The sequence below is a fragment of the Cottoperca gobio genome, chromosome 8 (assembly GCF_900634415.1).
Source record: "Cottoperca gobio chromosome 8, fCotGob3.1, whole genome shotgun sequence".
In the NCBI taxonomy this organism is placed as follows: Eukaryota; Metazoa; Chordata; class Actinopteri; order Perciformes; family Bovichtidae; genus Cottoperca; species Cottoperca gobio.
Window position 1 is genome coordinate 6,095,532 of NC_041362.1, and position 27,904 is coordinate 6,123,435.

Below are 27,904 nucleotides of genomic sequence, written 5' to 3' on the forward strand. Positions count from 1 at the left end.
GCTAAATTATGCATTTAAGAAGCTTTTCCCTTTCCATTCATTCGCCTGCATACAGCCGCCCCTCTTATGAATTCTGCGCTTGTTTTCTTGCTGCCCAAATTGCCCAGCCTGCTATAACCTTGGCTATAACAGTAAACATTCTTTGAGACTTTAATTTGGGAGAGAGAAGTTAAGTCAGAAAGAGAGGCAGAGATTGAAGAACTGCTATTTGAGGCAAGTGCAACTTGAGATTCAAGGAGAACAAAATACCCCTGAGGAAGATTATGCAGGGCTGTTTGAATAGGACATAAAAGGTCCTTGAGTGTGTTAGACCTACTGTATATTCCAACTTTACATTACATGACTTTTAAGCTGACTTATCTTTAATAAGTCTTTTTGATACATTCACAGCTCGTCTGTGGTGATTTATACTGTGACTAAACTCTGTGAAAAGGTTATTTATATGTAGATATTGTGGATTTAAAGCAGATATAGGTGACTAACTATAGGTGTCCTACATGACCCAGTGATCCGCTGTAGAGGATGACACCAGAGTTATTTAACGTTTGCATTAGCTAAGCCTCACTGAAGTGTACGTTAAGCCAACTGAAGCAGGTCCTCTCCATCTTCACAGCAGCTTTTCCATGACTGATACACACCCGATTAGAGATGAAAGCAGTCGGTAGGAAGTATTTCGTGTCAAAATCCAATATGTTAAAACAGCTTTTAGACTAAATCCAAGATTTAAATAGATTTTGTTTTTGTACCAGCCGCAACAGCGCGTGGCTGGCATTGTTTTCACCTATAACTCTGTGTGTGTGTGTGTCATCATGGTGTCTGTCTGTGCACACATTTTGTCACCACGATAGATGTGCAAGATGCAGTTACAAAACTTTACAGGTGTGTAGTTGAGATCACAATGATAGCTAAGTTTGAAATGGGTGTGGGGAAGGGGCCATCAGAAAATGGTCTCTAGTTTAAAAACTGTGGCTGTTAAAAGAAAGAACAAATAATAATGCTGCATCAATGTTGTGCCTGATTTGCGCCAGCTGCATTCACACATGGGAGAAGTAAGCCTTCAGGGCTTTCTGCCAGAAAGGCTCTATTTTAACCCAAACCTAAATTACTTCTGGCAGAAAGCCCTGACGGCTAACTTCTCCCATGTTCCATGCAAAAGTAAAGTTTATTTATGCAGCACCTTTCTAGATCAGTGCTTTTCAATAAAAGACAAAAGAAAGAAAACAGAGACACAACAAGAGTAATAAATACAAAATAAATGAAGTCTAAACAGGTGAGTCTTGAGCTGCTTTTTAAAAGGTGTTCAAGAGAGTTTCAAAGGAGCCACGAAAGCACAGTGTCCTTAAGTCTGGAGCAACCTTAGAGGCCTCCTGCTGAGACAAGGCTGTGGTAGATCTTACGTCCCAGGCCAAATCGGGCCAGGAGCGTACCCTTCCGCACTTCCTACCCTCGCCCTTGCCCGGACCATTCCCATCTTTAACCTTATTGACCTCAACTACACACCTGTGAAGTTTTGTGACTGCATCCGGCACCGTTGCGACAAAATCTGTCCACAGTCATTTAAACACTTTGCAAAATGCTAAAAACAGCTTCTGTGGAAGTTCACGCCACAGTAGGTGTCTCCAGGAGCACACACAAACACAAACTCACAAGGTGAAAACAATACCAGCAACACGCTGTCGTAAATATAGGGAGGTGCAGAGATACAGAGACAGTTTTAAGGGTGTCACAGCTCTTGTTAAGACGGGTGAAGAGGGAGTCACAATCGTCTAGACAAGATGAACCGTCATGTCATGAAATCATGTTTGATGTATAGTTAACATGAAGAACGATCTGTGATTTATATCGACTGCGATTGGATTATTGAAGCATTATTAAACATTTTAAAAAGGTATCAGATGTTACAGTCTGTGTAGCAAGTGGTATATACTGTGTGACAGTTTGGGGTCAGTATGGTAAAACATCTTTAAAGGGATATATAAGACAATACTGGCTCAGTTACAATACCACTTGTACAGATGAGCCATTGTTGGAAGATTAAGTCCTGAAATGAGTTGATTCGTCTGATCATCAACACGACAGCATGTAGAACTTATTCTATCTATTCAGCCTGATAATGTTTTTCAGTGATTAATCCAAAACTGTGGCGTTTTATTTAAACTCTAGGACATGTTTCAAAACATATTTGTTGACTTTCTTTCTCACTTTTCATAATGCTCCATTTATACCAGCACACAGGCCGACGGGACACGACAACGTCTTCCTTCAGAGTGAAAGTCCTGATACCGTTTCGTAAATACAGACACGCTTTCATATTTGACTAAGAATAGTAAGGTGACACCGTTGTTTAGTGCGGTGACAGAGAGTAATGGGCAGTCCCAGTAAGGGGGAATAGATACTGTATAGGCCTGCATAGTTTCAAAGGCAGCGCCCGGGGGAATCACATGCCTCTGTGGCCATATGCTCCGTGCAGAGCACCCCCACCTTCAAACAGAACCGGAGCCCGGAGAGAGACAGACTGTTTCATACAGACTGTGTCAAAAGCACTTCAAAAACTATTAGAATCACAAAAGATATTGATGCAAGTATAATTTAAAGTATAAAATCAGCGACAACCCCTCAGCTGTTGTCTTCTTCCCGTTTTTAATATTATTGTTGACAGAGTCTCAAGAGGAGATGGGGGTTTAACTTTTATAATATTTTATTATTATTCAGTTTAAAGTAGATCTGTTGTGTCAAGCAAGACCTTTAGGACACATGAGAAGGCGTTTTTGTGTCCATGCTTGTTGACCTCATCGAGGACATTCCTGTCATTGTCAATATGTTTGATATTGTTGTCAATGATTCTATTGTGAACCAGAATCATTCTCACAAATGTCGGGACAGACGTTACAGTGGAGAAGATCCCACAACCTCCAAGCCAGGTCATTTTGCACATTAAGACTTCTCGATCCTCTAAACTTTAAAGGATTAAAACTGGATTCAAAACTTATTTTCAGCACTTTGATGCATAAATGTTGGAGTTTAAAATGATGGATGCCTTTCACTTGTATTCACAGAGGTTTTCTTGCATGTCAGCAGAACTCCTCAGCCGGGAATAAGCATTGAGAAATAAATCACATCAATCACATTTGAAGCCGCTGCTTCTCTTTTCTCTCTGGTTTGATACTTTTTACGTTTTGTGCCCCTTCTGGCCACAACCCCAGATAAGTGGAGTCACAGACATTCTTCCCCTGAATTGACTCTTGGACTGTTAAACTTGGTTAAGTTTGCATTTTAGAAACTGGAGCAAGGATCCATTGCATACAGGCCCAAAGAAGTAGAACAACGATCCATGCATTCTTGTCTGGAGGTGCTACATATTGCAACCCATGCTCACTGAACCTGTTGATATCAGGGAACGCTGCAAACAAAGCAAGCCCACAGTCGCTGTCATATAATGAGGAGAAAACATGTCTGTAAAATCTGGAGTTGTGCATGCTATATACTCATTCAAGCAGTATTCGGGTACACTTACATTGTAAGAACGGATTGTATAGATTGTATAAAATGTGTCTTGACCATGATCATGTATCGAAATACCCCAAACACCACTGGGAACACATTGGGTTTCAATTCTCAATGCTTCATTCAGAGATGTCAGAAAAGCTCCACAAAGTAAGTGTGCATTTAATTGCATTCCTCCATGACAAAACAGAAAACCAATCAATATATAATCTTATATAGGTTTTTATTTTTCTGGTAACTTTGCTCTTATTCCACTGTGCCAGCAGAGAAACAACATGGCATTAGGGAAGAGGCTCTGGCTGGATTTAAACCAGGGGCATTGTGATTGCATGGTCAGATTATTAAACCTGTAGGCCACCAGGAGCTTGCTGCTTGCATTACAAGCTTCCCGGACACACTTGTTAAACAACTCAGACTAGTTTTTGGAGTCAGAGGCAAGAGATCGAACAGCCATTGCAATCCTCCTCTCCAGTTGGACAGCCAGTACTAACAAGTATTTCTCTGCTCAGTGGTGATCACAGTTCCCCACAGATAACAAACAAGATTTGAGCAGGAAATTCAAATCTTATCAGAAGAGCTCATTGTTGTAGCGGCAGTCCATCGCAGCTGGATGAAGACACAATATGAATATAAGACACTGATCTTGGTCTTAAGATAAGTGCAATTGCAGCTTTCTGCTCTGTGTGACTGTGATTACAGATTTACTCCTTAAAAGGATGTTTACGTAAATAAAGCCCAGGCTGAGGTAGAACATGGAATGCTGACTTAAGAATTTAAAAACACGAACAACCCTCTTCATCCCAGGAGGACATAAATATGTATTATTCAGCTGATAAAATGGCACTTTAAGAGGCCTTGAGAGGGGCGGGTGGGTGGAAGGAAGGATGAGGGTCTTTACTGGTCTGTTAGCAGCCTCTGCTGGTCCTGCATGTGTCAGTGCATCCAGAATCAAGAGGTCACGGATATTCACAAAAGGTCTACATTATATTCAGTTCACCTGCTTTGTGATCTCAAGAAGAGTAAAGTGATGTGTTTGACATATTGTGTTAGAGCTAACCACAGATATTAAACTGTTAATCCTATATTGCTCTAAATATAATAGTGTTACCTAGCTGCTCAAAAACAAATTAGGTCAAATAGATTAGAACACATGAGTCAACTTAACGTTAAGGGAAGTTATTCTTTATGTTATGCTTCAGTCAAAATATAGAGCAACACTAAACTGAAAATTAGACGAAATAGAAATCAGAACCTCTTTAATTCGTCAAGAAGAAGAAATTCCGCAAGAAATTGCTGCTGAAATGTTTCAAGACAGCAGAACACACATACCTAGTTAATTAGTTGCATTCTGTCAACAGACAAGGAAACTACTGTAAACACCAAAATGCTAAAAATACAAATTCAAAGAGAAAATATTGTTCCTGAGCAGCAGCACTGGCAATGGCAACGGCAGATGACAACGTTGACATGTTCAGAAACAGACAGTGAAATTAAAATACATTGATAAATTGAGAGTTATACATAAACAACATGCACGCAAGTAGGTCAGCACATACCTTAAATAGCTCAGGAGGCACAAATGAAGTGTGTGAATGTGAGCGGTGAAATCAACTTTTATTTTAAAAACTAAAATAAATGTTTTTTACTTGAAAACATATACATGTTTACAGGGAAATTAAGAAACTGTAATGATGTAATGATTATAGTTAGCTAGAGTAGGCCTAGAAAAGCTACTAAATTAGCATTTTAAATCAGAAACAGAATAAGGTTTATTGCCAAGTAGGTTTTTACTTACAAGGAATTTGCCTTGGTGTTTGGTGCATACAATAAATATATTGTGGGGAAAGACAAAGTACTGCAAAAGTAAAGAACATAATTATAGAATAAAAAAATGACAATAAAAAGGGGAAAAATAGTATTAACAATACTATAAGAAATGTGCAATATAGAATGAGAGAGCTGTACAATTGTTTGCAAGGTGTGCAAACATCTTGAAAAAGTTACAAAAGTGCAATAGTTCACAGAGAAACTCTGCTATAACGAACATTTTAAAAAAAAACATTATTTTTTTATGTCATGGATTTCAGAGACTTTATTGTGGTGAAAAAACACTCCGGAAGTCCTAATGTTGTAGTAGTACACTGTCTTCCGGTGCCTATTTCTATCAAAATGGCTCGTCCACTACCATTTAACATTGCTGTCGTTTCCACTGTTTTGTTTGTGTCATTCACGAATTTTGTATGTTGTAATAACGGCAGGAGGGTAAGTGTGAAATTGTTTTATTTGAACCTTAGCATTTGACTGCGGTTAAGCGGAAGCTGCGCCTGTTAGCAATGGAATTAGCATTAGCTTTGACCCGGTGAAGGCTAACGGTTTATTTTCTATTTTTATTATCAGGTTGGCGATGTCATGGACACTGAATTCGGTGGTTTCTCTGTACCTCTTGAACACTCATTTGAAGTTGGTGAGAAAGTGATAATATTATTTTATTAGTATAATGTTGAATGGTACGTTATGGCTATGTTAAGCTAACTAAGTAGCCGTGTGAGGCCAGCGCTAACGTCATATCCGAATGGAGAAACCTACACACCAAACTTCATTCAACAATCTGTCATTTTAATCTTTTTTGATGTAACGAGAAATAAATTTACCTGCTTCGAAGTCAGTGGAGATATTATCAGAACTGCCTATGTGTACTATGAAACTCGGCATATAGAGTAAACTGAAACATGTTATTTACATTCATAACGTTATACACTCAGTCATTCATCCATGCTTTATGTTCTGTTGTCCTCCTTGTTTCAGATGATATAGCAAAGTTTCGAGTGCGCGGAGCACTGGTGTTAAAAGCTGGAAGGGAGCCCAGCGTCTCACTAACTCAGAGCCAGCTATCAGAGGAGGACAGATCCAAACTGAAGGCGAGATATGATCTGGTTTAAAGGATGTGTCATAAATAAAGATTACCCAAATCCCAAAGAGATGTTGTTCTTTTTGTGCACAGTATGTTTATGCACATACTACATATATATTATAGTGATGCATTGATAAGCAGATTTGCGTAGCAGACATAAAACCCCTGGTCAGACAGCCAGAGGTCATACAAAAGGATTTGGGTGTGATTAACATTGCATGGTGTGAACCTGGCTCCCTAACAACTATGTTTCTTTTGATCTTCAGGAAGTGGCTGCGGTGGACGGTCTGTACAGAATTCGAGTGCCTCGAGTTTTCCTGCAGGCAGACAGACAGACAGAGCGGCAGATGGAAGGTTACCTCACAGCATTTGTCAGAGCCGTATGTATTTAATTTATCTTTACAGGGAAATCATCTTCCAAAAAAACTTACAACTTAAAAATGCACAATAAGACTGTATTATGGTGGATTATTATATATATATAGATATAGATATAGATATAGCTTCATCAGTGTTTGAGAAGCCTATTTGCTCTGTGTAAGATACAGATTCCAGGCTGCCTTGGCCTGTCAAATAATGTTTAGTCCTTAAACCTGCCGGTTTTGTTAACTGTATTTCTGTATTGTTTATTTAGTTTTGACTTAAAATATTGTATAAGTAATATTTAATTAATAATGTTTGTTGTTTACAAGATTATAGTTGCCTTTTAGAAAAAGGCACTCCCGGTTAAATAAAATGATTGGTTATTACAAAACCACTAATTTACAATTTTACAAGCGAATTATTTATTTATTTCCCTTCTTTTTTTTTACACTTTAATGAAAAGAATACATAATTATTCATATATATATATATATATATATATATATATATATATATATATATATATATATATATATATATATATATATATATATATATATATATATATATATAAAATATTAAATTAAATTCTTCCACTAGAATTAAATTCTTTAGGCAATGTCTAGCTGGATAACCCAAAATTCCAAATAAATGTAAGGATATTTAAGAATTAAAAAGATAATTAAGATTTGTCTAAAATCAGAATTATCCAGAGTTAATTCAGATTAAGGGCTTTCTAAAATGTGTGTAATATTGCTCTATTAGATTAGATGGCATAATATCCATTGTGTGATAGAAATGTGGGTGATACTAACTGTCTAATATTGGTGTGACTAACATGAACCTTTTTTCTGCTCTGGTCCTCAGTGTGCCATGGTTGAGTCCCATCTGAGCGACGTCATCTCCCTCCACACTGACGTCTCTGGGTACCTCATTGGTGTTTCCATAGTGACGTTACCTGGAGCCTGCAGGGGCACTGAGGTTGAGGATGAAGTTGATCTTGAGGTTTTCAACACCACACTCGGCGTCATGGCTCCTGTCAATGCACCGGGGTCAGTCCTAATTTATGTATTTGTTTTTCCTGCTTTTCAGTTTCTCTTTTAGGTTTTCTTCCTTTCAATCTCAACTGCTAGATAAAGCTTGTCTGCTTTTGTTAGCACATTGCTGGCCTCCATATCTGTAGCTGTCTGTGCATTAGAGAAATCCTCCTGGGTAGCTTTTTCAGATGCCTTTTGAATCAGCTCTATTTGCCATGCCGTAGCAGCTTTACATCATTTCCCCATAGGTAGAACAAGTCTCTCTGCGCTCTTCTGCCTTTCAGATACACGTTCTGTTTTGGGGTTTGTTTGAATACTAATTGCCATCTTTCTTCCAGACCTGAGACTGCTCTGTTCCTTGAGCGAATGGATATGGAAACTGAGAAGAAAGGGAAGAATCCACAAGAGCAGAAATCTTTCTTTGCTAAATATGTAAGTACTCATACTGAGCACTGCTGATAAGGCCAGCAGGCAGAGCCTGAAGATATATTACCTGCATTTGGTAATTGGGCTCTGATGATTGTAATGGCCCATAGAGTTAATAGATATATGAACATGTTTATTTTTGTCTCCATCAGACCCACCTTAACTTATCTATGCATGCAGCATGTGTTCAGATATAGTATACAGGACACATCAGTACTGCAGTTAAAAATACAAATGTTCTTCTTTTTCAATTTGTGACAAGTAGCAATGTTTCCAAAAACTTCTAAGTGGTTGCACATTCCTTTTGTTCTCCTCCTCTTCACTTTCGTGTGTGTGTGTGTGTGTGTGTGTGTGTGTGTGTGTGTGTGTGTGTGTGTGTGTGTGTGTGTGTGTGTGTGTGTGTGTGTGTGTGTGTGTGTGTGTGTGTGTGTGTGTGTGTGTGTGTGTGTGTGTGTGTGTGTGTGACCATGGTTATGAAATGATGAATACAGGCTTTACTTTGCTTTTACAGATTTTGAGACTTTTTTTTTTTTTTTTTTTTTAAGGTTCATGACCACTAGATTGATTTAATAGTATATTTGCTTAATTCTAAAATCATATTTGCTTTGCTTTCACCCCATAAACAAAGCACACCAGAGTCCAAAACCCACCTCTTCATCTTGTAGCTTTCACTACAGCCCAAACCCAGAGTTTGTTTGCCCTAAACCAGACTTGTGATTGTGTTAAAGCTCTGTATATGCAAACCTCCAAGATCATTCTGCCCACAGAGTTCAAGAACTTATCGCTTGTCTCGTCTGAGCTCTTTTTATGATCCGTGTGCCACTGTGTGTATCTTACTGTGTTCAGTGACTTGTGTTGACTCTGTGTTGTGCTGTGTCTAGTGACAGTGTGTTGACTTGGTGCTGTGCTGTGTTCCAGTGGTATTTGATTCTTGGAGGTGCAATCTTCCTCATGGTCAGCAATTCAGCACAGCCCCCAGCAGGGGGAGGCAGTGAGCAGAGCTGATTCCCACTGAAGTACTGTTTTCTTACTTGTGGCTAGTTCTGTCCTCCTTCCTCCCCTGTCAACTTATCTATTTAACTTCTAAGCAACACGACTAACTGAAACCCACCCCCTTTTTCCCCCCTTGTTTCCCTCTTCTCCACTGTTTGATGGTTTTTCCAGGTTCAATGTCAAATATATGTTAGACTGATAAATGACTGACAAAGCTCCCATTTCTAGGATTGCAAAGTACTATGCATGAGGAAGCCTCCATGCTATGATCCTAAAGTAATACTAAATCTTAGTTGTCAGTGTGAATATGTTGAGCATGTGTTTGGAGTTGATCCTGAGAATTTCTTCTTAATTCTTGTTTCTCACCCACTTTTAACTTTTCTTCTGTTCAGAATTTAAATAGAACCTAATTTGGGATGCCAATCAGGGACTGATCTGTGATCACAGTTTACATGTGTTGTCTTTAAAACAAATGTTGTCGTATTTACTTCCTTTTTGTTCTCGCCCTCTCCAGTGGATGTACATCGTGCCTCTCGTTCTCTTCCTCATGATGTCTGGTGCTCAGGACCAATCAGGTGGCGGAGCCGGGGGCGGAGCAGCCAATGGAGGTGGCCGATGATCAACACGCAACAGCTTCTTTCTTTTTTTTTTGTCAGTTTTTTTGGTAAACATTTCCTAAATAACTCTCTTAAGCAGATTTTAATTGCTGTACATAATGCTATTTAAGTAGCACAACTTAAACGTGTACAACATAGAGGAGATGTGCCCTGCAGATGACTGCGTTTTAATACTAATGTGAAAATAAAGTATTTATTACTTGGCCTGCCTTTTTTCTATGTGACTCACTGAAGAGTTTTGGACTCTTAGTTCTCAGATACAGGTGCTGTTTTACTCTTTGAGGCTCGGATTTAGTCGTAACCCCAGTACAGTAATATAAAACCTCATTTCCATACAATAGAATAAGCAGTAGTAATAGTAATCAGAAAAGGGGTCAATTGTTGGAAAACCAGAGTCCCAAGTGTCGAGCTGACATTTCCACACCCGAACATTTAACCCTCAACTGTATTTTAAGCAACTTAGCTTCATTTTATGCTCTAAAAATGTTTACACAAGTTCCACGTGGCAGGAAACTTAAAAGTGAAAAATTATATTTGCTAATAAATCTGAATTTTTAAGACTTTTTATGAAACTACTAATGATCTTAACTTGAACTACTATCTACTGGATGACATATAAAACAGTTGGCAGCAAAACGTTTTGAATAAGTTATTCCTGTGCTTAATTAAAATGATCACGTGATTCATTTCCCGCCCTGCTATTGGTTGTCAGCAGATAGACCTTTGTGATACTAAAATTATGCTTGAACATGTGGAGATAGACCTTTGTAGATCTCACTGACTCAGCAAATATATACAAAATCTGCATAAATGAGTGATGCAGATAGACCATGGTAACTTTAAAGCCGTTTGAGACAGACCTCAAATGTGTCCAATTGTAGGTAGTGTTGTGGAATTTATCTTTCAGTATTTAACTTAGTGGTTCTTTCTCCTGCACACCTGACACCCAGGTGTTAAATTAATAAAGTTTGAATATTAATAAAGAAAACCCAGTCTGTTTTTTGTGCCTGCCTTGGCAACGGGTCATTTCCTGTGTCACATGCAGGCTCATTAGAATATAACCCCATCTGAGTATCTCAACCCACTAACTTTTAGTACATATTGTAGTTTCCCTTACATACCCTAACCAAAGGAATACAAAATAGCATTTAGCCTCATACCTTTAAGACAGCAACTGTCGTTTAACACTTAAAAAATGTGTAATCCTACAAAAGCAAGGCAGACACAGCTGGTGACTGTCCAGTCCAAACGAAAGGGCAACCACCAGTCTGCCTGGGATCACCACAGCCATTTGTGGGGAGTCCATATGAACATCCCTGTCTTGGCTCCATCCTCCTGCCACCTATCTGTGTATTTATAATCATGAGTCAGGAAGAGATCACAGATTCAAAACAGCACGGCTTTAGAAACAGTATGTCCCAAAACCCCTGTGTCAACATCGCCTATTCGCTTCCTTGTGTCAGTCAGTCAGTCAGTCTGGCTGTTTTTAGTCCCCGTGTCAAACTGTGAGAAATATTCTCTTATTTTAGGAGGCTCAGCATTGAGCTTCAACACTTCGGTGCCCTCTGGCCTTGTACAATCACCAGCCAGGCCTTTCTTAGAATGACACACCATGTCACACAAGTGCACTGTCTTGCCCTGTGACTGCTCTTTAGTGGCCTCCTCTTGCTTTGAAATAGGGTGATAACAACAGCTGAAGGAAGCGGGAGAATTAGAATGAAGTGAGCCGGACGACAAACGTATCGTGTTAGTAAAAAGATCTGCTTGTGTCAGGAGGGGACCGATGAGAGAGAAGCTGTGTGCTTTCATGTGATATCATCAGAGTAACTTGATCAGCTGCATTTAAACTAGTTTTTAAATGTTTCTTTCCAAACAGTCCAGCTCCGTATTCCACTTTAAATACTCAACAATCTCAGCAATCCTACTTTCCCCAGAAACACTTGGGTGGCCTATCAGCAGGGACTGTGATGTATGTTCATGTACCACGAAGCTGCGGGACACTGACACTGACACTGATGCACATGATTGTGATGATCATTAGGAATGGAATTTCTGGAGGCGTCATACAGTTAACACATAAGTTTAACAGGTGTGTAACAGACTAAAATCATCATACACTTAAAAAGAACAAAGATATATCCAAGCAAAATGGATTAAAGAAAAAGGTTACCACTAACTACTGTTACATGCAATTAGTGGTAACAACTGTCACACTACTGGATAATATTGCTGTTTTTCAGCTTTTTTTTTAAATGTTGTTTATTATAATTTAGGAAAATGCATAGCCCAACCTCTCCGGTATCGAGAAACCACAGCTTCAACATCTTGGCCTTCAAAAACCATGAGAAATCTCCTTTTGATATGTCTATTCTACCATCTATCTTTCCAGGTCTTTGCCAGAAGCAAGTTTGAGTCATCGACAAATCAATTGGCGCTGTGTGTTTTGGCTGCCTGATGAATGTTTGGTATACTCCAGCCGAAATGCCTGTCTTCTCAGATGATCCCTAAATATACATATTTAAACGATTATCACATCTCGCCCCTCTCTACGATGTCTGGTTATTGTAAGTCTTTTTCCTCCTCTCACAAAGTGGATTAAACTACTTGTCTCTCCTTCCTTTCATTGCATCTTTGGCTTTACTGAAGAATATGAACATACAAAGATGCTTTGCCCTTTACTCCAGCCACAGGTCACTGGTAAGTACACCAAAGTCTTTAGAGCACACTTCCTGTTGTGTCATAAAGGAATGCAGAAAGTGTGATATACAAACTGAAATGCAGAAGAGGCCAGTAGAGGCTGTAAATCATTCCAAAATGATTTATTGTTATTATGTTATCTACATCTGTAACAGTTCATTGACAAGATATCCAAGAGTTCACATGGTTTTAATAACATGGAGAGAGGATAGAAGGAATATTATTTAATACTGAGAAATATTGCAGATTACGGCAGAGAGTGGAGGGGGCGGGGGGAGAAGAAGAGGGTAAGGGTTACACACATGAAACAGGCAGCCGCTTGCATCTCAGCAGTTACTGATAAATCTTATGACTCTATGTCACATGGAGACCACCAATGTCAGCATGACACCATGTGATCGACATGACACCTCCCCCTCCCTCATGACATGACACCTCCGCCCCCCCTTCATGACATGCCGTGATTTAGAAGCACTTTAAGAGGTTTATGTTGCACTAAAGTTGTGGGACAGCTGATTTTGGCCTGTCGTTATCACATTGTAAATCTGGACATTTTAACGATGTTTGCTTTATTATAGATGATATATAACTCAAATGCTTTGTCTCCTCCACCTCACCCCTAACCCATTTTATTTCCACCAAAGAGACATTTTTACTTCACACATGGTTTGATTTAAATGACTGTTTGAGGCGCAACAATTTAAAATGATTAAATATTTCACAAAAACAAATATTAGAGAAAAGTCCATAAAACAAAAACAAGTTTTTTGGAGCATAATTAGTTTTTCATTCCATTCCACTTCCATTAATCATCTCATGACCCACTTGGAGGGGCCTGACCCCTAGGTTGGGAACCCCACTAAACTACCTAACTGTATATAAAGTAGTTGCTTCACCTCGAGCAGCTACAACAATTACACGCTGCTTACACATTGATGTATCAGTATTAACAATCTAATAATAATCACTGGGGACATTACTGCAGAAGATTTACTTTTACTTTGTTTGCTGATTCGGCTGATAGTTACTTTTACTTGATTTAAAATACAGCATTTAGATAATTTGGATTCTTTACTTTAACAAAAGGGCCAATGCAACTATGTAAATATATACTATTACGAGTTATCGTAATAGTATATATTTACATAGTTGCATTGGCCCTTTTGTTAAAGTAAAGAATCCAAATTATTCCACGGCTGCATTATTCATAAAAAGTAAGTAATAAGCAACCGTTGTGTCCGACACTCTAGAATAAACACACTCCACAGTGTTCATACTGAGAGCCACTGAACACACGAGGACAAAAACAGTGAGAGGGAAGTGAGAAGTAGGAAGCACCTGCCGTGTCAATCAGAGGAGAGCCAAGAAAACTAGACGAAGTCCCTGAAAAGCATCCCAGCGGGCCTTCGCAGATTCCAGCCTCACACTTATTGTACCCCCCCCATGTCCAATCGTGTTATACATGTCACCATAGCACCATGGTAGCATGTAATGAAGTAACACGATAGGACATTTAATGATCAAGCTGGGAGGTAATGTACACTGGGATATTATATAATGACTGTATAACATAGCGCCCCTAAACACACCAAAAGGTCAGGGTACAATACTATTTAAGCCCTCTCACTGACAGCAGTAAGCAGCAGGTGTTGAAATTTGTTGCCATGCCTCACACGGAGTGTATCTGGTATTAGAGGAGCCGGCGCTTAGTGAGTAGTTACACTCCATTAAAATTCTTCTTCTGATAGTAATAAGACACTATCTTGTGACAGGGAGTTATTTCATATGAACTTGTATTAATTAAGATGTGCCACTAAAGGAAACCTTCCAAACATTATCTGATTCTTTATTGCTTTTCATTTGGTCAACATGTATATGCTGATAACAAGGGAATGAGAACTTTATTCAAGTACGTTGTTTTAGATTTATCTACCACATCATATATAATAAAGTAATTGATTTGTTGCTTTTAAATCAGACGTTGACGTTTCCCACTTCCACATAGCAGTGTGAACGCAGCGTAGTATTCATAGTAGTAGCCTATACTTTGGTCCACCTCAGTTTTGCGTATTCCTTTCCCATTCTGGCACTCTGTCCCTCCCTCCAGCCAACTTCTTACTTATCCAAACTCAAGCGTTAATCTGTAGCTGTTCCCCAGATGCCCTCAGACCTTCTCCTTTTTATCCCAGATCCCGACACATCCATTTACCCTGCAATCACCTCATTCTCCTCACCGCAGCTTCCCCGCCCTTCTCCCCGCAATTCTCTCCACCTATACCTCAATTCCTCACCAGCCCTGCAGTTTATAACCAGCCCTTTCCCACACATTCCTTGCCAGTTGGTTAAAGTTTCAATGTTGCTTTCTAGCCATGTGCTATTGCTTTCACGCTTCTATAACCTGCACCTGCACCTGCACCTGCACCTGCACCTGCACCTGCACCTGCACCTGCACCTGCACCTGCACCTGCACCTGCACCTGCACTTAATCCTGCACTTAATCCTGCACAGCTATCCATGAATCAAATGAATCACATGGTCTTACAAAAAAGAAATGTGTGGCTGTCACAGGACTTTAATAAGCCAATCATTTCATTCGGGCCTGCCTGTCTACCTACCGACCTGAGCACACTGTGCAGAAACACAACTAAAAATGTCAGCAACATCTGCGCACATAGGCGAGTTACAAGCTGTTATTTTCCAGCTCTGACCACACCAACACTTCAATACACTTCTCTCCAACTTCTCTGCCTGAGTGCAATTACAGCAGCTGCTGATTGGTGTGAGCTGAGATTGACGACAGCTCACCAGTGAGTAGCTGGTTGCCATCTTAAATACTGACTGCCCCCTCCGCTCTCCATACAGACACAAACACCTGTAGCTGGTGTCACGGTCAGTTTAAGTTGCAGTTTTAAAATCTGGGGCCATTCATGCTCGGGTCAGAGGTCATCATGTTGCTGAGGTTACAAAACAAAGCACACACATATAGTGCACATATGTGAATTCAGGCACCAAAATCTCTAAATATTACATGTGGCCACCATCTTTGTCACCGACGTGGCTGCAAAATCTTTAGTTTAATTAGCTCATGTTATTTCACATGAATGTGTTTGTCAGATCTGGGGTGTGTGCCTCACGCACATGCTCAGTCCATGTGTTTGCAAATGAGCTTGCATAATTGGGATATAATGGGTATTTGCTCGTCTCCGACTATCTGATCCTTATAAAGGATCTGGAGTTTCATGTGACAGGAAGACCATCCCTTTGAGTAACTGTTGCATCCAACCAAAACCTATGCACCCCCTCCCCCCCCTCATTTAGAAGTCAATAAGAGAGACCCCCCAGAGACGCACAGGCACACTATCACAAGACTTCCCCATCTAATACCAATCAACGCCGTGAGCACCAAAGGAATCATGCCTGTGCCCAGGAAAGCAGGTAAGACACCATCCTCGCCTGAGTCCCTATCGGGGCTTGTGAGGGACATTACACCATGTGCCATGAGAGTGAAAGCTTTACCTGTTTGTCATTCATCATTGAAACCATATTACAATTAGCCTTTGCTACTACAGCAATTAAAGTTCAGGTAAGATGGACTAATACTTCTTAGCAATGTAGAAGTTAAAATGTGTTTATCATTTGAATCTGAGTCAAATTTGTGATATTTTTAGATATGCCACGTGGCCTCTGAACTCACATCTCTGATTCTAAATTTAGTTACCTTTCAGAGCTATTTCTCCTTCTAATCTGCACTCTAATGAATAATTATAATAAGCAGCATTAGTGCATTAGGGTTTTCATTGTCAAAATCCTAATTATTTATCTAGTTCTTTAAATGTTCTCTCTCTTTGTTCAACGTTTTATGTAAGTGTTTGAATTTCTTCTTAAGATCATATCAAAACTCAAGCCATGACTACAGAGACGTACCATAACTGTTTTTTTAAAGCCATTTTTTTCATTTATTCAAAGTGTGTTAGCAGATCAAACTTATTCATTGCTTGTCAAAGTGTATTATTATCAATTTAGTATATGTTTCATATACTGTTTATTTCATATTGCTTAGTTATCTCATGCCGACCATCTTTGTAAATCAGCACCAATCCAACCCTTCCTCACCTTGGATTCTGACAGTTTTCTCTGGACCATTACTCATGTCAACTAAGTGCATGAACGATCCTCTCCCTGGGCGGTTGTGGTTTCTCCTTCACTTGTGCTGTCGCTTACCGAATTCCCCTAATGTCAAAACCTCATCTTCAATTTCAAAGCTTGTATTTCTGTCCGTCTTCATTTCTCTCCCGACTAACGTGACACGCTGGTCTCAGCTCTGTCACTACTACAGGTAGTTCTTCACACGAACATCTCTTGTCCCTCTCCTCGGGATTCACAATTTATGCATCGGTCCCTTTTGATTTTGTATCAGCATTTTATTAAAAGGCTTTTTTATCTTGAATTCATCCTTTTCATCTCTCCATGTGTTTTAATTCCTTCCCATCTCCACCTCACATGTGTGCAGGGCTTTCAGCCAGGGAGTCTTGACAAGAACGAGGGATGAGCCGGACCTGATGCCAACTATGCTCATCTCTCTCCCTCTACCTCATCTCACTATATTCTGATCTTGCTGCCTCAGTGGGATTTTTTGAACCTGATATGCACAGATTATGCAGCTCTGTCCCACTGTGAGGGGAATCTGGGGAGGGAAAAAAATCTATAATGGCCGTCCGAAACAAACAGCCCTCATCAAGATCCAAAGTTGACCTTTTGGCAGGGTCTTGCTGAGCTGTTCACTCTTTGAAACATGTGCTCAGGAGGACGAAACTCAGGTTTCTTGTCTTTGTTGTTGCCGTGAATTCATACCAAAATCCATCTGTCATCCTTTTGAAGTTATAGACAAATCCAGCTCAGCTACTTGACAGTTTTTGCTCAAACTCCAACAACTTCATCCAGATATTTATCCAATATTCCCAACTTGATTCATGTGGCGTCTTTGCTTTATGGTCCCACTGCCCTTGAATATTCCAATGCCTCCCACCTCACTCTTGCATCTCACTCTGTCTCCTTCATGTCTCTGTTGCTCTGATGTCCACCCATCAATCTCTTTGAATATCTGTTTATCTCTGTGGGGCTTTCCTGTTGATCCCGCTGAGGGTCCGCTGGGGTTTAACCTCCTCAGAGAAGTCGGAGAGCTGCCATATCTCCAATCACCCAACGCACTTTCTGCTAGCCTGATATCTCACTCCAAGGTTACCGGAAGTGGTCGCCTCATTCCCCTCAGATAGAAGCCAGAAAGATTTCATAGATTTTAAGATGGATATATTATACATCTATCGTCTAATCTTTCCTTAGTAATTCCTCTTAAAGCGTAGATGAACCCAGCAATATTCCACAAGGCATTTCTTTCATCCGGTCCATTCTCACCTGCTGTGTTCCTTTAAGGATGAGATCAGAGAAGGAAGATGAATGAAGTGATCTGTCAGCAGAGTCATTCTGCCCCACCAATTTCAAAAGACGACTGCTTGACTTTCACTCTGTCCTGCCAAATCTGTCCCTCTCACCTCATGCTCTGTCCATCTGCTGGTCAGATGGACGGGGCTCCAGCAGGCTTGCTGCTTTAGTTAGTACGGACACTTTGTGGACAATATCCAAACTCAAATCTGCTCTGTAATTGGACCCTAAGCCTCAAGAGGGTCCAATTAATATTTCCACATGACCAGTTAATTATCACATTTTCTGGTCTTAATGGCTTCAGTCAGGTAATTGTGTTTGACACAATGTTCTGCATAACAATACAGTAATACTCTATATATGTAGATATATATATATATATATATTTAATTACTGCATAGTATTTTTGACTTTAAAGGAGCCGCGGATCTCTCTCTTAAAAGCCGACAGTTTAAAAGTTGGCCCTCTCACAACACATTAGCCACACTTAGAGGAACCGCAGGCCAGCTGGATTCAGAGAACGCAATGCAACCCCCTCAATCACATCCAATGGCTGCAGATGTTGTAACAGTACGCAATGTGTCATCCTGGTTGTAATGTCCACTCTCAGCTCAGGGTCATGCAGGCTGGAGAGGTTATGTTTCCTAAGGCGCAGACTTGTCCTAGGATAAACCATCCCACCTGAAAGAACTGGCTCTCCTCTTCGGACACATGAGCACCAGCACTGCTGTGATCTGCTGTGATATAAATGTATAAAATAGTTAGGATATATAGATTAAAATAGCCATCAGTGTGTAAAATAAACCAGTTGCACAGCTCGGCCTTTGTTAAAGGTAAATTGAGTGAGCATACCCAATCGACAGACTTGGATTCCTTCTAAAGATTTGAAGTTACTGTGGTGTGTGCAGTAAATACGCTCCATTCCCTCCACTGTGGTGATCTGTAAATTCAATTATGTCTATTTATTTCCCTTCTGTTAGGATTATGTTCGCTGTAGGCAAACACACATTTCCAGTTGTTAAATCCTGTACACATTTATTGGGATGTCAGGTTTCTGCAGCATGTCACAGCTTTGATGAAGTATTACTGTAAATAATACGTTTTATCACAATAATCTCTCGTAGTGATTGGTTAATGCAGGTCATACCTTTTTATAATCTTTGACTTTAAAGCTGTATGAAAAGCTGAAGTGATGGTATTTTATCCTAATTATAATCTGCTTCCATTCTGCCCAAACTGTAGTTAACAAATCACTGATAAAGCAAACTAGAGTTATTGTTGCACAAGCAACCCTAACACATGTGGCACTCCTAAGCATTGTTTAAACCCACAAATCTTTCTAATCATTTAATAGAGTTCCAAAATATAAATCAAGTATGTACAACTGAAGTAAAGAGAAAAGTGTATAAAAAGACAAGATAATGTAGAATGTTTCCAATCGCAGGTATGATGTAGATATAACAATATGCGATCTTGGGTTTTCACTTTTATTAGCTGTTTTCAATGACAGTTGGAACTAGCTGATATAGAATATATATATATATATATATATATATATATATATATATATATATATGTGATATTCTCAAAGTCAGTGGGAAAATGCTACTTTTCTTAACGTTAAATAATAATAATAATAATAATACATTTAATTTATATAGCGCTTTACGAGACCTCAAAGTCGCTTGCACAGGAACATGTATGGGAAACACTGGAGGTTAACATGTCTTATATCAAGAAGTATAGAAAGCCTGTTCTCAGGCTGCTTAATGCATTTGCTACACTTATATATGGAATCAGGAAAATTGACGCCGTTCTGTCTAATTTTGGCAATATCAAACGACACATGAAATGAGCTGATGTAGTAGTCTGATAGTCTGATAGGTTAGTAGGAGTGATGATGAGGAATTAGTTGTCTGTGTGAAATGTGAGGAAGAGTAACTTGAGCGCGGATGACTTACATACACAGAAGAGGGGAAGATGATGACCTGACTGGCCAGTATTGGATAGCATTTTTCTCTGAATGTCAGAAGACACAGTGACTCACAAAGTTGAAGAACAGACAGTGATTATACACCGGCCCACAACATGGTAAACATGCCCTCGGCGGTATGAGGTAACAGCATCCTACAGAAATATTCTTAGAATGAAACTCCCTGTTGTCAGTGGCCATGATGTGTGTCCTCAGAGGTATGCGCTGGCCTCCGGATTCCTAATGTTGAAACTTAAAACTTCATGAATCAGTGATGAGCCGACATAGTGCGCATACTCCTACGTGTGATCTACTGCATGTTGAGAGTAGCAGCTGATTTACTGTTGCAGCCAGACAGAAGCTTTGATTGAGGGAGAGGCTACAGATGAGAAGCTTTAAAGTAGCTGACTGCAGCTTACTTGTCGGTACCCTGAAGTGTTGTGCATTTAAATGTTTTGGTTAATTGTAAATGTGAATTTGTACGTGAGAAGAACCTGTGAGGAGAGGCCATATAACATATTTTTATTTATTTTAGTTTGTTCTACTTACTCTGTCAAGTGTCTTTGAGTTTATAGAAAAGTGCTATATAAATAAAATGTATTATTATTATTATAATATTATATAGTGGTGGAAGAAGTACTCAGATCCTTTACTTAAGTAAAAGTAAAAATACCATAGTCTGGAAATACTCCATTAAAAATGTAGAAGTATTATCAGCATAAGTATTAAAGTATGTAGAAACACTCTGACATAGTTATATTATTATTATTAATACATTATATTTAGAATAATAATACTTGTAAGTTGTCAATATGTAGCCAGTGTGAGATACATTATGCACTACTGTGAGTTATATGGAAGCCCATAAGGGACAATATTAAAATGATGAAACTTCAAAATGAAGATGTAATTCCACAAAAGAATTATACTTTTTTTTAAAGTGTAATATTGACATATGTATGTGTTATTTAAGTTAAAATTAAAATGCAATAATCCAATTCGCATTTGAATTTTCACATACTGCTGCGGGCGTATATATTAAAATGAGATTGGAAAAGCTGTTTGACATTTAATGTTTGAAGTTGCAACCTGCTGTACAGTGGACAATATTCAAATGTTAAATCAAATTAAAAAATGTGTGCGAGCATTATTTAGGTCACATTTTATTGGTTTATATTATGTAATGCTATTGTGGAATTACATTCTCATTTTCAAGTTTTCATCATTTGAATAAAGTCTTCTATGAGCTTCCAAAGTGAAGCTCCTCATGCAGTAAAGTACAATTATAAAGTAGTATTAAATGGAACTACCTCTAAATTGTACTTAAGTACTGTACTTGAGTATCTCTTTGTTTTCTATATTATTAATGCAGTAAAAATTAAATACTATCTTTGTATTTTGCAGGAAAAAACGGCACTGCTGCAGAAGGTAAGGAGCTACATAGTGTACAGCTGTTGGAAGGTCTTTGTAAATCACCAAAGGATAATGAGAACCGTTCATTAAATTAAATCGATGGTGTCATGTGAATGTGATAATCCACTCAGGATACAGTTGAATGCATTTCCTTATAATTCTCTCCTGTTTGTCACCTCAGAGAAGCTGCCGCCGTATGAGCCAAATATCCCTGAACCCACCACCAGGGCTGACTTCATGAAACGTAACGCTTGTTTTTTGTTGTTTAGGAGCATTTTAAATGTCTTTATATGTCAGATTTGACACTAATCATTGCCACACATTATTAATTCAAGCTATTAATGGACACTAAAGTGAGGAGTCTTTAGTGTGCCAAGATAAATATCATAAGAAAATCCATTAAAACTATTTAGAAAGTAAATATTTAAATTCTGGTTTAAAGCCACAATTCATTAAAATAAAATCTTGAAACAATTAAATACAAATCAAGACATTTACCAATAAATGTAATACATTTAAAAAGTAAATGTAAATGTAAATATATATATATATATATATATATATATATATATATATAAATTATATTTTGCTTAACTTATGATATTTATCTTGGCACACTAAAGACTCCTCACTTTAGTTTCCATTAATAGCTTGAATTTATCCAATAATATTACAAAGTTTATTAGTGGACCTAATCCATGACAACCCAGAGTTGAGACCAGGACAAAGAGTTGCAGTCTTACACACTTCTCTCCGGGCAGTCACCCACTCAAATCCCCATAGTGACTGTGTCTGCCCCACGACCACTGAAACTAATCAAGTCTATGGTTAACAGAAGAGGAGTTATACATGAAAACCTAATTAAAATAAACACCACCGCTGCAAAAGTGCAACTAAATCGAAAAATTAAATGTGGGCTCTTAAACATCAGATCTTTATCAACGAAAGCTGGATTGCTAAATGATTTAATATCAGATAATAAGATTGATTTATTTTGTCTCACTGAAACCTGGCTGAGACATGAAGAATTTGTCTGAATGAATCTACTCCACCTGGTCATATTAATACTCACATTCCTCGAGGTACTGGCCGAGGAGGTGGAGTTGCGGCCATATTTGACTCAAACCTCTTGATCAATCCTAAGCCTAAACTAAACTATAACTCTTTTGAAAGCCTTGTTCTTACGTTCTCAAACCCAACATGGAAAACAATAAAGCCAGTTTTATTTGTTACTGTGTACCGCCCTCCTGGTCCGTATTCTGAATTTCTATCTGAATTCTCAGAATTTTTATCAAGTTTAGTCCTTAAAACAGATAAAGTAATTATTGTAGGTGACTTTAATATTCATGTGGATGTTGATAGTGACAGCCTTAATAATGCATTTATCTCAATATTAGACTCAATTGGGTTCAGTCCGAATGTACATGAACCATCTCATTGTTTAAACCACACTCTGGACCTTGTTCTGGGATATGGTGTTGAAATTGAAAGTTTATCAGTGTGTCCACATAATCCTCTTTTATCAGACCATTTCTTAATAACTTTTGAAGTCCTGTTACTGGACTACAAGCCGGTAGGCAAAATATCCTACGCTCGATGTTTATCTGAAAGTACTGTGACTAAATTTAAGGAAGTGATTCCATCAGCACTTAATTCAATACCAGGACTCAATATCAATATAACAGAGGACTCCAATGCTAACTTTAGTCCCTCCCAAATTAATCATCTCGTTGATAGCGCTGCAGCCTCACTGCGAATAACACTCGACTCTGTCGCTCCTCTAAAGAAGAAGATCATAAAACAGAAAAAGAAAGCTCCATGGCTTAATTTACAAATCCGCAAACTAAAACAAAAGTCGAGAAATCTTGAAAGTAAATGGCGTTCCACTAAATTGAAAGAATCTCGTTTAGTCTGGTTAGATCATCTTAAAACGTATAAGAAGGCTCTCCGTAATGCCAGAGCAGCTTATTACTCTTCCTTAATAGAAGAAAATAAGAACAACCCCAGGTTTCTTTTCAGCACTGTAGCCAGGCTGACAGAGAGCCACAGCTCTACAGAGCCTTCTGTTCCTATATCTCTCAGTAGTGACGACTTCATGAGCTTCTTTAACGATAAAATTATAATTATTAGAGACAAAATTAATCTCCTCCTGACCTCAATTGGTAATGACTTAACTTCAACTGCCGGAATTTTAAAATCATCTGTAAGTCCTGAAATATATCTAGACTGTTTTACTCCAATCAACCTTAACCAATTTACTTCAACAATCTCATCGTCTAAACCATCAACCTGTCTTTTAGACCCGATTCCAACTAAACTGTTTAAAGAAGTTTTACCCTTAATTAACACCTCGTTATTAAATATGATCAACCTGTCTCTATTATCTGGCTACGTACCACAATCCTTTAAAGTAGCTGTAATAAAACCACTTCTTAAAAAGCCTGGTCTTGATCCAGAGGTTTTAGCCAACTATAGGCCGATATCTAACCTTCCCTTTCTCGCTAAGATCCTTGAGAAAGCAGTTGCAAAACAGTTATGTGATTTTTTACATAATAATAGTTTATTTGAGGTTTTTCAATCTGGATTTAGAGTTCATCATAGCACAGAGACGGCACTGGTGAAAGTTACCAATGACCTTCTATTGGCATCAGACAAAGGACTTGTCTCTGTTCTTGTCTTGTTAGACCTCAGTGCTGCTTTCGACACTGTTGATCAGGACATTCTACTACAGACACTGGAACATTGTGTTGGCATAAAAGGAACCGCACTAAGCTGGTTCAAGTCCTATTTATCTGAGCGATCTCAATTTGTACTTGTTAACGATAAATCCTCCATGACAGCCAAAGTCAGTCTTGGAGTCCCGCAGGGTTCTGTACTTGGACCGATTCTATTTACCTTATATATGCTTCCTTTGGGCAATATTATAAGGAACCACTCTATAAACTTTCATTATTATGCGGATGATACCCAATTATATCTATCAATTAAACCAGATGAAACCAATCAATTGGCTAAACTTCAAGCATGCCTTAAGGACATAAAAACTTGGATGTCTAGCAACTTTTTGATGTTAAACACAGACAAAACTGAAGTTATTATACTTGGCCCTAAATGCCTCCGAAACGCATTTTCTAATGACATAGAAGCTCTGGATGGCATTAATTTGGCCTCCAGCACCACCGTAAGGAATCTTGGCGTCATCTTTGATCAAGATCTGTCTTTTAACTCCCACATAAAACAAATCTCAAGGACTGCCTTCTTTCATCTACGTAACATTGCAAAAATAAGACACATCTTGTCTCAAAATGATGCAGAAAAACTAGTCCAATGCATGTGTTACTTCAAGGCTGGATTACTGCAACTCATTGTTATCAGGTTGTCCCAAAAAGTCGCTTAAGACTCTTCAGTTGATCCAAAATGCAGCGGCACGTGTATTGACAAGAACAAGGAAACGGGATCATATTACTCCTGTATTAGCTGCTCTGCACTGGCTCCCGGTAAAATACAGAATAGAATTCAAAATCCTTCTCCTGACTTACAAAGCAATTAATGGTCAGGCTCCAGCATATCTTAAAGATCTCATAGTACCTTATAAACCAACTAGAGCATTACGCTCCCAGACTGCAGGGTTACTTGTAGTTCCTAGAGTCTCTAAGAGTACAATGGGAGCCAGAGCCTTCAGCTATCAAGCTCCTCTCCAGTGGAACCAGCTTCCAGTTTGTGTTCGGGAGGCAGACACCCTCTCCACATTTAAGAGTAGGCTAAAGACTTTCCTTTTTGATAAAGCTTATAGTTAGGGCTGGCTCAGGTTTGCCCTGGATCAGCCCCTAGTTATGCTGCTATAGGCTTAGACTGCCGGGGGACACCTCCCTGCTCTCTCCTCCCCTCCCTCTCTTCTTCTCCCTCTCTATCTGTATGCATTTATGTAAATGTATGTTACTAACTCATCATCCGGGGCATCATCCCCGGAGTGTCTGTCTCTCATGTGGCAGGTTGCCACTGATACATTTTACGTCAGGATCAGGAATCGTGCGCCTGCTGCCCTGGTCCTGCTGGACACCGGGAAGCCTTATTGACATTTTCCTGGATTCATCCATACTTTCTCTTTTTTTTCAACACAACATAATTTCTGTCAAATGTTGTATTTGTACTATGTTATTTATCCTGTACACACGACATCTATTGCACGTCTGTCCGCCCTGGGAGAGGGATCCCTCCTCAGTTGCTCTCCCTGAGGTTTCTTCCATTTTTCCCCCTATAATTATGGGGTTTCTTTTAGGAAGTTTTTCCTTGTGCGATGCGAGGGTCTAAGGACAGAGGGTGTCGTAACCTGTACAGTCTGTAAAGCACACTGAGACAAATGTATAATTTGTGATATTGGGCTATACAAATAAATTTGATTTGATTTGATTAATAATGTGTGGCAATGATTAGTAGTATGATAATTAGTTGACATACTACAGAAATGTGTTGTAGACAAAATATCTTTCACTGAAGAGGAAGGGAATAATTAAAAAATATATATTTTTAGAATAAATACAATAAAGCAGAATAAAAAAAGCCTGCATGATTGTTAGTACAGTACTTTAGGTGAGTGCCTGAATTTAGTGCAAATCAGCAAGATAAAGAGTCCCACTTGGAGCTGCAGATACTTGTGCCTGTGAATAACACATTTGAATGTTCTACTCTTCAGATGCCATCCTTACGTAAACTGCTTCTTCACCTTCTTATTGTTTCTCTCAGATTGGTTGCCCCTCTCTCTGGATGATAAAACTGCACAGAAACTGTTGTGGATTTCCGAAGGCGGGTCCAAGGTGGCCCGTACGTCAGATGCCGTGTGCCCATATCCAAACAGGCCTGAGAGATATGAACACTCCCCACAGGTACGCATGGCTGTGGTCATGGGAGACAGTTTAGGGAGTAATCATAAAAAAACTATCTTTATAGTATGTGGTTTATTTTGGGTCACACTTTGCAATTACAACCAAACCCATGCAATTTTGGCAACATCTCATCTTACCTGGAGATTTTATTGGAGGAGACTATAACAATACTTTTAATTTAACTTGAAATTTAGCTAAGCACAATAGACTTATATGCTCTTTTTGCTGTATTTATATACTGAATTGCATGTATTACATCTTCGGTTCCTTTAGTCATGTCAAGCTATCCAAGCATTAGGAACCGCTGGCTGTCAGATGTTAAAATCAGTTTCCTTCATAGGTGGAAGAACATCCTTTACTTAAGTTATGAACCAATACAATAATGTACACACTCCATTACAAGTAACTACTAACTACACCTGTATAATAAGTGTAGTCCAATATTTCCATTTGAAATGTACTAGAGTAGAAATACTGGAGTATAAATATAAAGTAAAATGCAAATACTCATATAATGTTACAGTACTTATAAATGTTATTTGTGACTTTACACCACTGGTCTCATTTTTGAGGGTTCTGGGTTGTTTGAGAATACAGTCGCATTATTAATTAATATCAATTAAGTTTTGTTCTGTAAAAAACAAAAATCAGAAAAATGGCCATCATAATTTTAAGTTTAATGTAAAACGTATGTAATGACGTAATGTGTCGTTTTCTCTCACCAAAAGTCTAAGAACCAAATATGTTCAGTTTCCAACCATATATATATAACAAGGGAAAGCAACACACCCTCACATTAAAGAAGATGGAACAGGGGAATATTTTCCTTTAAAAATAACTGGAACGATTAAATAATTCTCCAAATAGCTGCAGATTTCGTACGATAATTTAATTGATAAATTAACTAGGGACTTTGAACCTCCCCCTTCTTTAGGTGCTGACTAAGGAGGGTCTGATGGGCTATCGAGGGTACTGGGAGGTGGACTACGAGGGCTGGGTGGTGATCGGGGCCGTCTTTGAGAGCGCACCCCGGAAGGGCCAGGACGCTCGCGGACCCAGCGGCATCGGGGAGAACGCGAGCTCCTGGGGCGCCGGTTGGTCTGGCTCGTGCTACCAAATCTGGCACAACAACGAGAACGTGGAAGTCCAGTTCCCCTTGACCTCCACTATGGGCATATACGTCGACCAGCCCGCCGGCATCATCAAGTTCCTCATGGTGGAGGGAGAGGGCGAGAAGAAGGAGGTGCGGCTGATTCACAAGTTCAAAGCCAACATCGAGGAGAAGATTTTCCCAGGGTTCTGGGTTGGCACAAATTCGTTCTGCCTTCTTCGGAAAAAGGATCAGTGACACAGTAGAGGGTTGAGCATGAAGGGGTGGGGGGGGTGGAGAGCTTGGGATGTTTGGGGAACAAGTGTTGGAGTTGTAAAGCAGAACTAAAGCACGTTGTGACATCTTTGTAGATTGTGTTCGCTTTCTCTGGTTGCATGAAGAAAGTTTATTCATCACATATTATATCCAAAGATGGCTATTTATTTTATTTACTATTATGTATCTTTTTATTTATTTTATTTAACTTAGTATTGTAGGCAAGGTCTTGTATTTTTCTAACATGCAGGACTGTACTATAGTACTTTTTTAAGTGCTCAAT

The 27,904-nt window shown here is 39.0% G+C and overlaps 2 protein-coding genes across 3 annotated transcripts; both read left to right on the plus strand.

Annotated features, from left to right (window-relative positions):
* Positions 1-5,606: 5,606 nt before the first annotated feature.
* emc10 (ER membrane protein complex subunit 10) lies at positions 5,607-10,055 on the plus strand. Of its 2 annotated transcripts, XM_029436755.1 has the most exons (8): positions 5,607-5,766; positions 5,902-5,968; positions 6,310-6,422; positions 6,682-6,795; positions 7,646-7,830; positions 8,154-8,247; positions 9,160-9,257; positions 9,749-10,055. In XM_029436755.1, the coding sequence occupies exons 1-7, from the start codon at positions 5,674-5,676 to the stop codon at positions 9,244-9,246; spliced, it is 753 nt and encodes a 250-aa protein (XP_029292615.1). In that variant the 5' UTR covers positions 5,607-5,673; the 3' UTR covers positions 9,247-9,257; positions 9,749-10,055. The 2 variants fall into 2 exon arrangements, with proteins under 2 accessions (XP_029292615.1, XP_029292614.1); XM_029436754.1 differs by lacking the exon at positions 9,160-9,257.
* A 5,838-nt stretch (positions 10,056-15,893) lies between these two features.
* LOC115012634 (tripartite motif-containing protein 16) lies at positions 15,894-27,902 on the plus strand. Its single transcript, XM_029438333.1, has 5 exons — positions 15,894-15,983; positions 21,364-21,387; positions 21,554-21,616; positions 26,116-26,255; positions 27,190-27,902. Exons 1-5 carry the CDS (start codon positions 15,962-15,964, stop codon positions 27,601-27,603), a joined length of 663 nt encoding a protein of 220 aa, XP_029294193.1. The 5' UTR covers positions 15,894-15,961; the 3' UTR covers positions 27,604-27,902.
* Positions 27,903-27,904: the final 2 nt, after the last annotated feature.

What these genes read in the sequence shown, in the direction of transcription:
- emc10 (XM_029436754.1), top strand. Translation starts at nt 5,674, where the DNA reads ATGGCTCGTCCACTACCATTTAACATTGCTGTCGTTTCCACTGTTTTG. An exon ending in GTTGTAATAACGGCAGGAGG is followed by an intron (nt 5,767 to 5,901) that starts GTAAGTGTGAAA and finishes TTTTATTATCAG; the next exon opens with GTTGGCGATGTCATGGACAC. An exon ending in AGGACAGATCCAAACTGAAG is followed by an intron (nt 6,423 to 6,681) that starts GCGAGATATGAT and finishes TTTGATCTTCAG; the next exon opens with GAAGTGGCTGCGGTGGACGG.
- LOC115012634 (XM_029438333.1), top strand. Translation starts at nt 15,962, where the DNA reads ATGCCTGTGCCCAGGAAAGCAG. An exon ending in CAGGGCTGACTTCATGAAAC is followed by an intron (nt 21,617 to 26,115) that starts GTAACGCTTGTT and finishes TGTTTCTCTCAG; the next exon opens with ATTGGTTGCCCCTCTCTCTG. An exon ending in GATATGAACACTCCCCACAG is followed by an intron (nt 26,256 to 27,189) that starts GTACGCATGGCT and finishes CCCCTTCTTTAG; the next exon opens with GTGCTGACTAAGGAGGGTCT.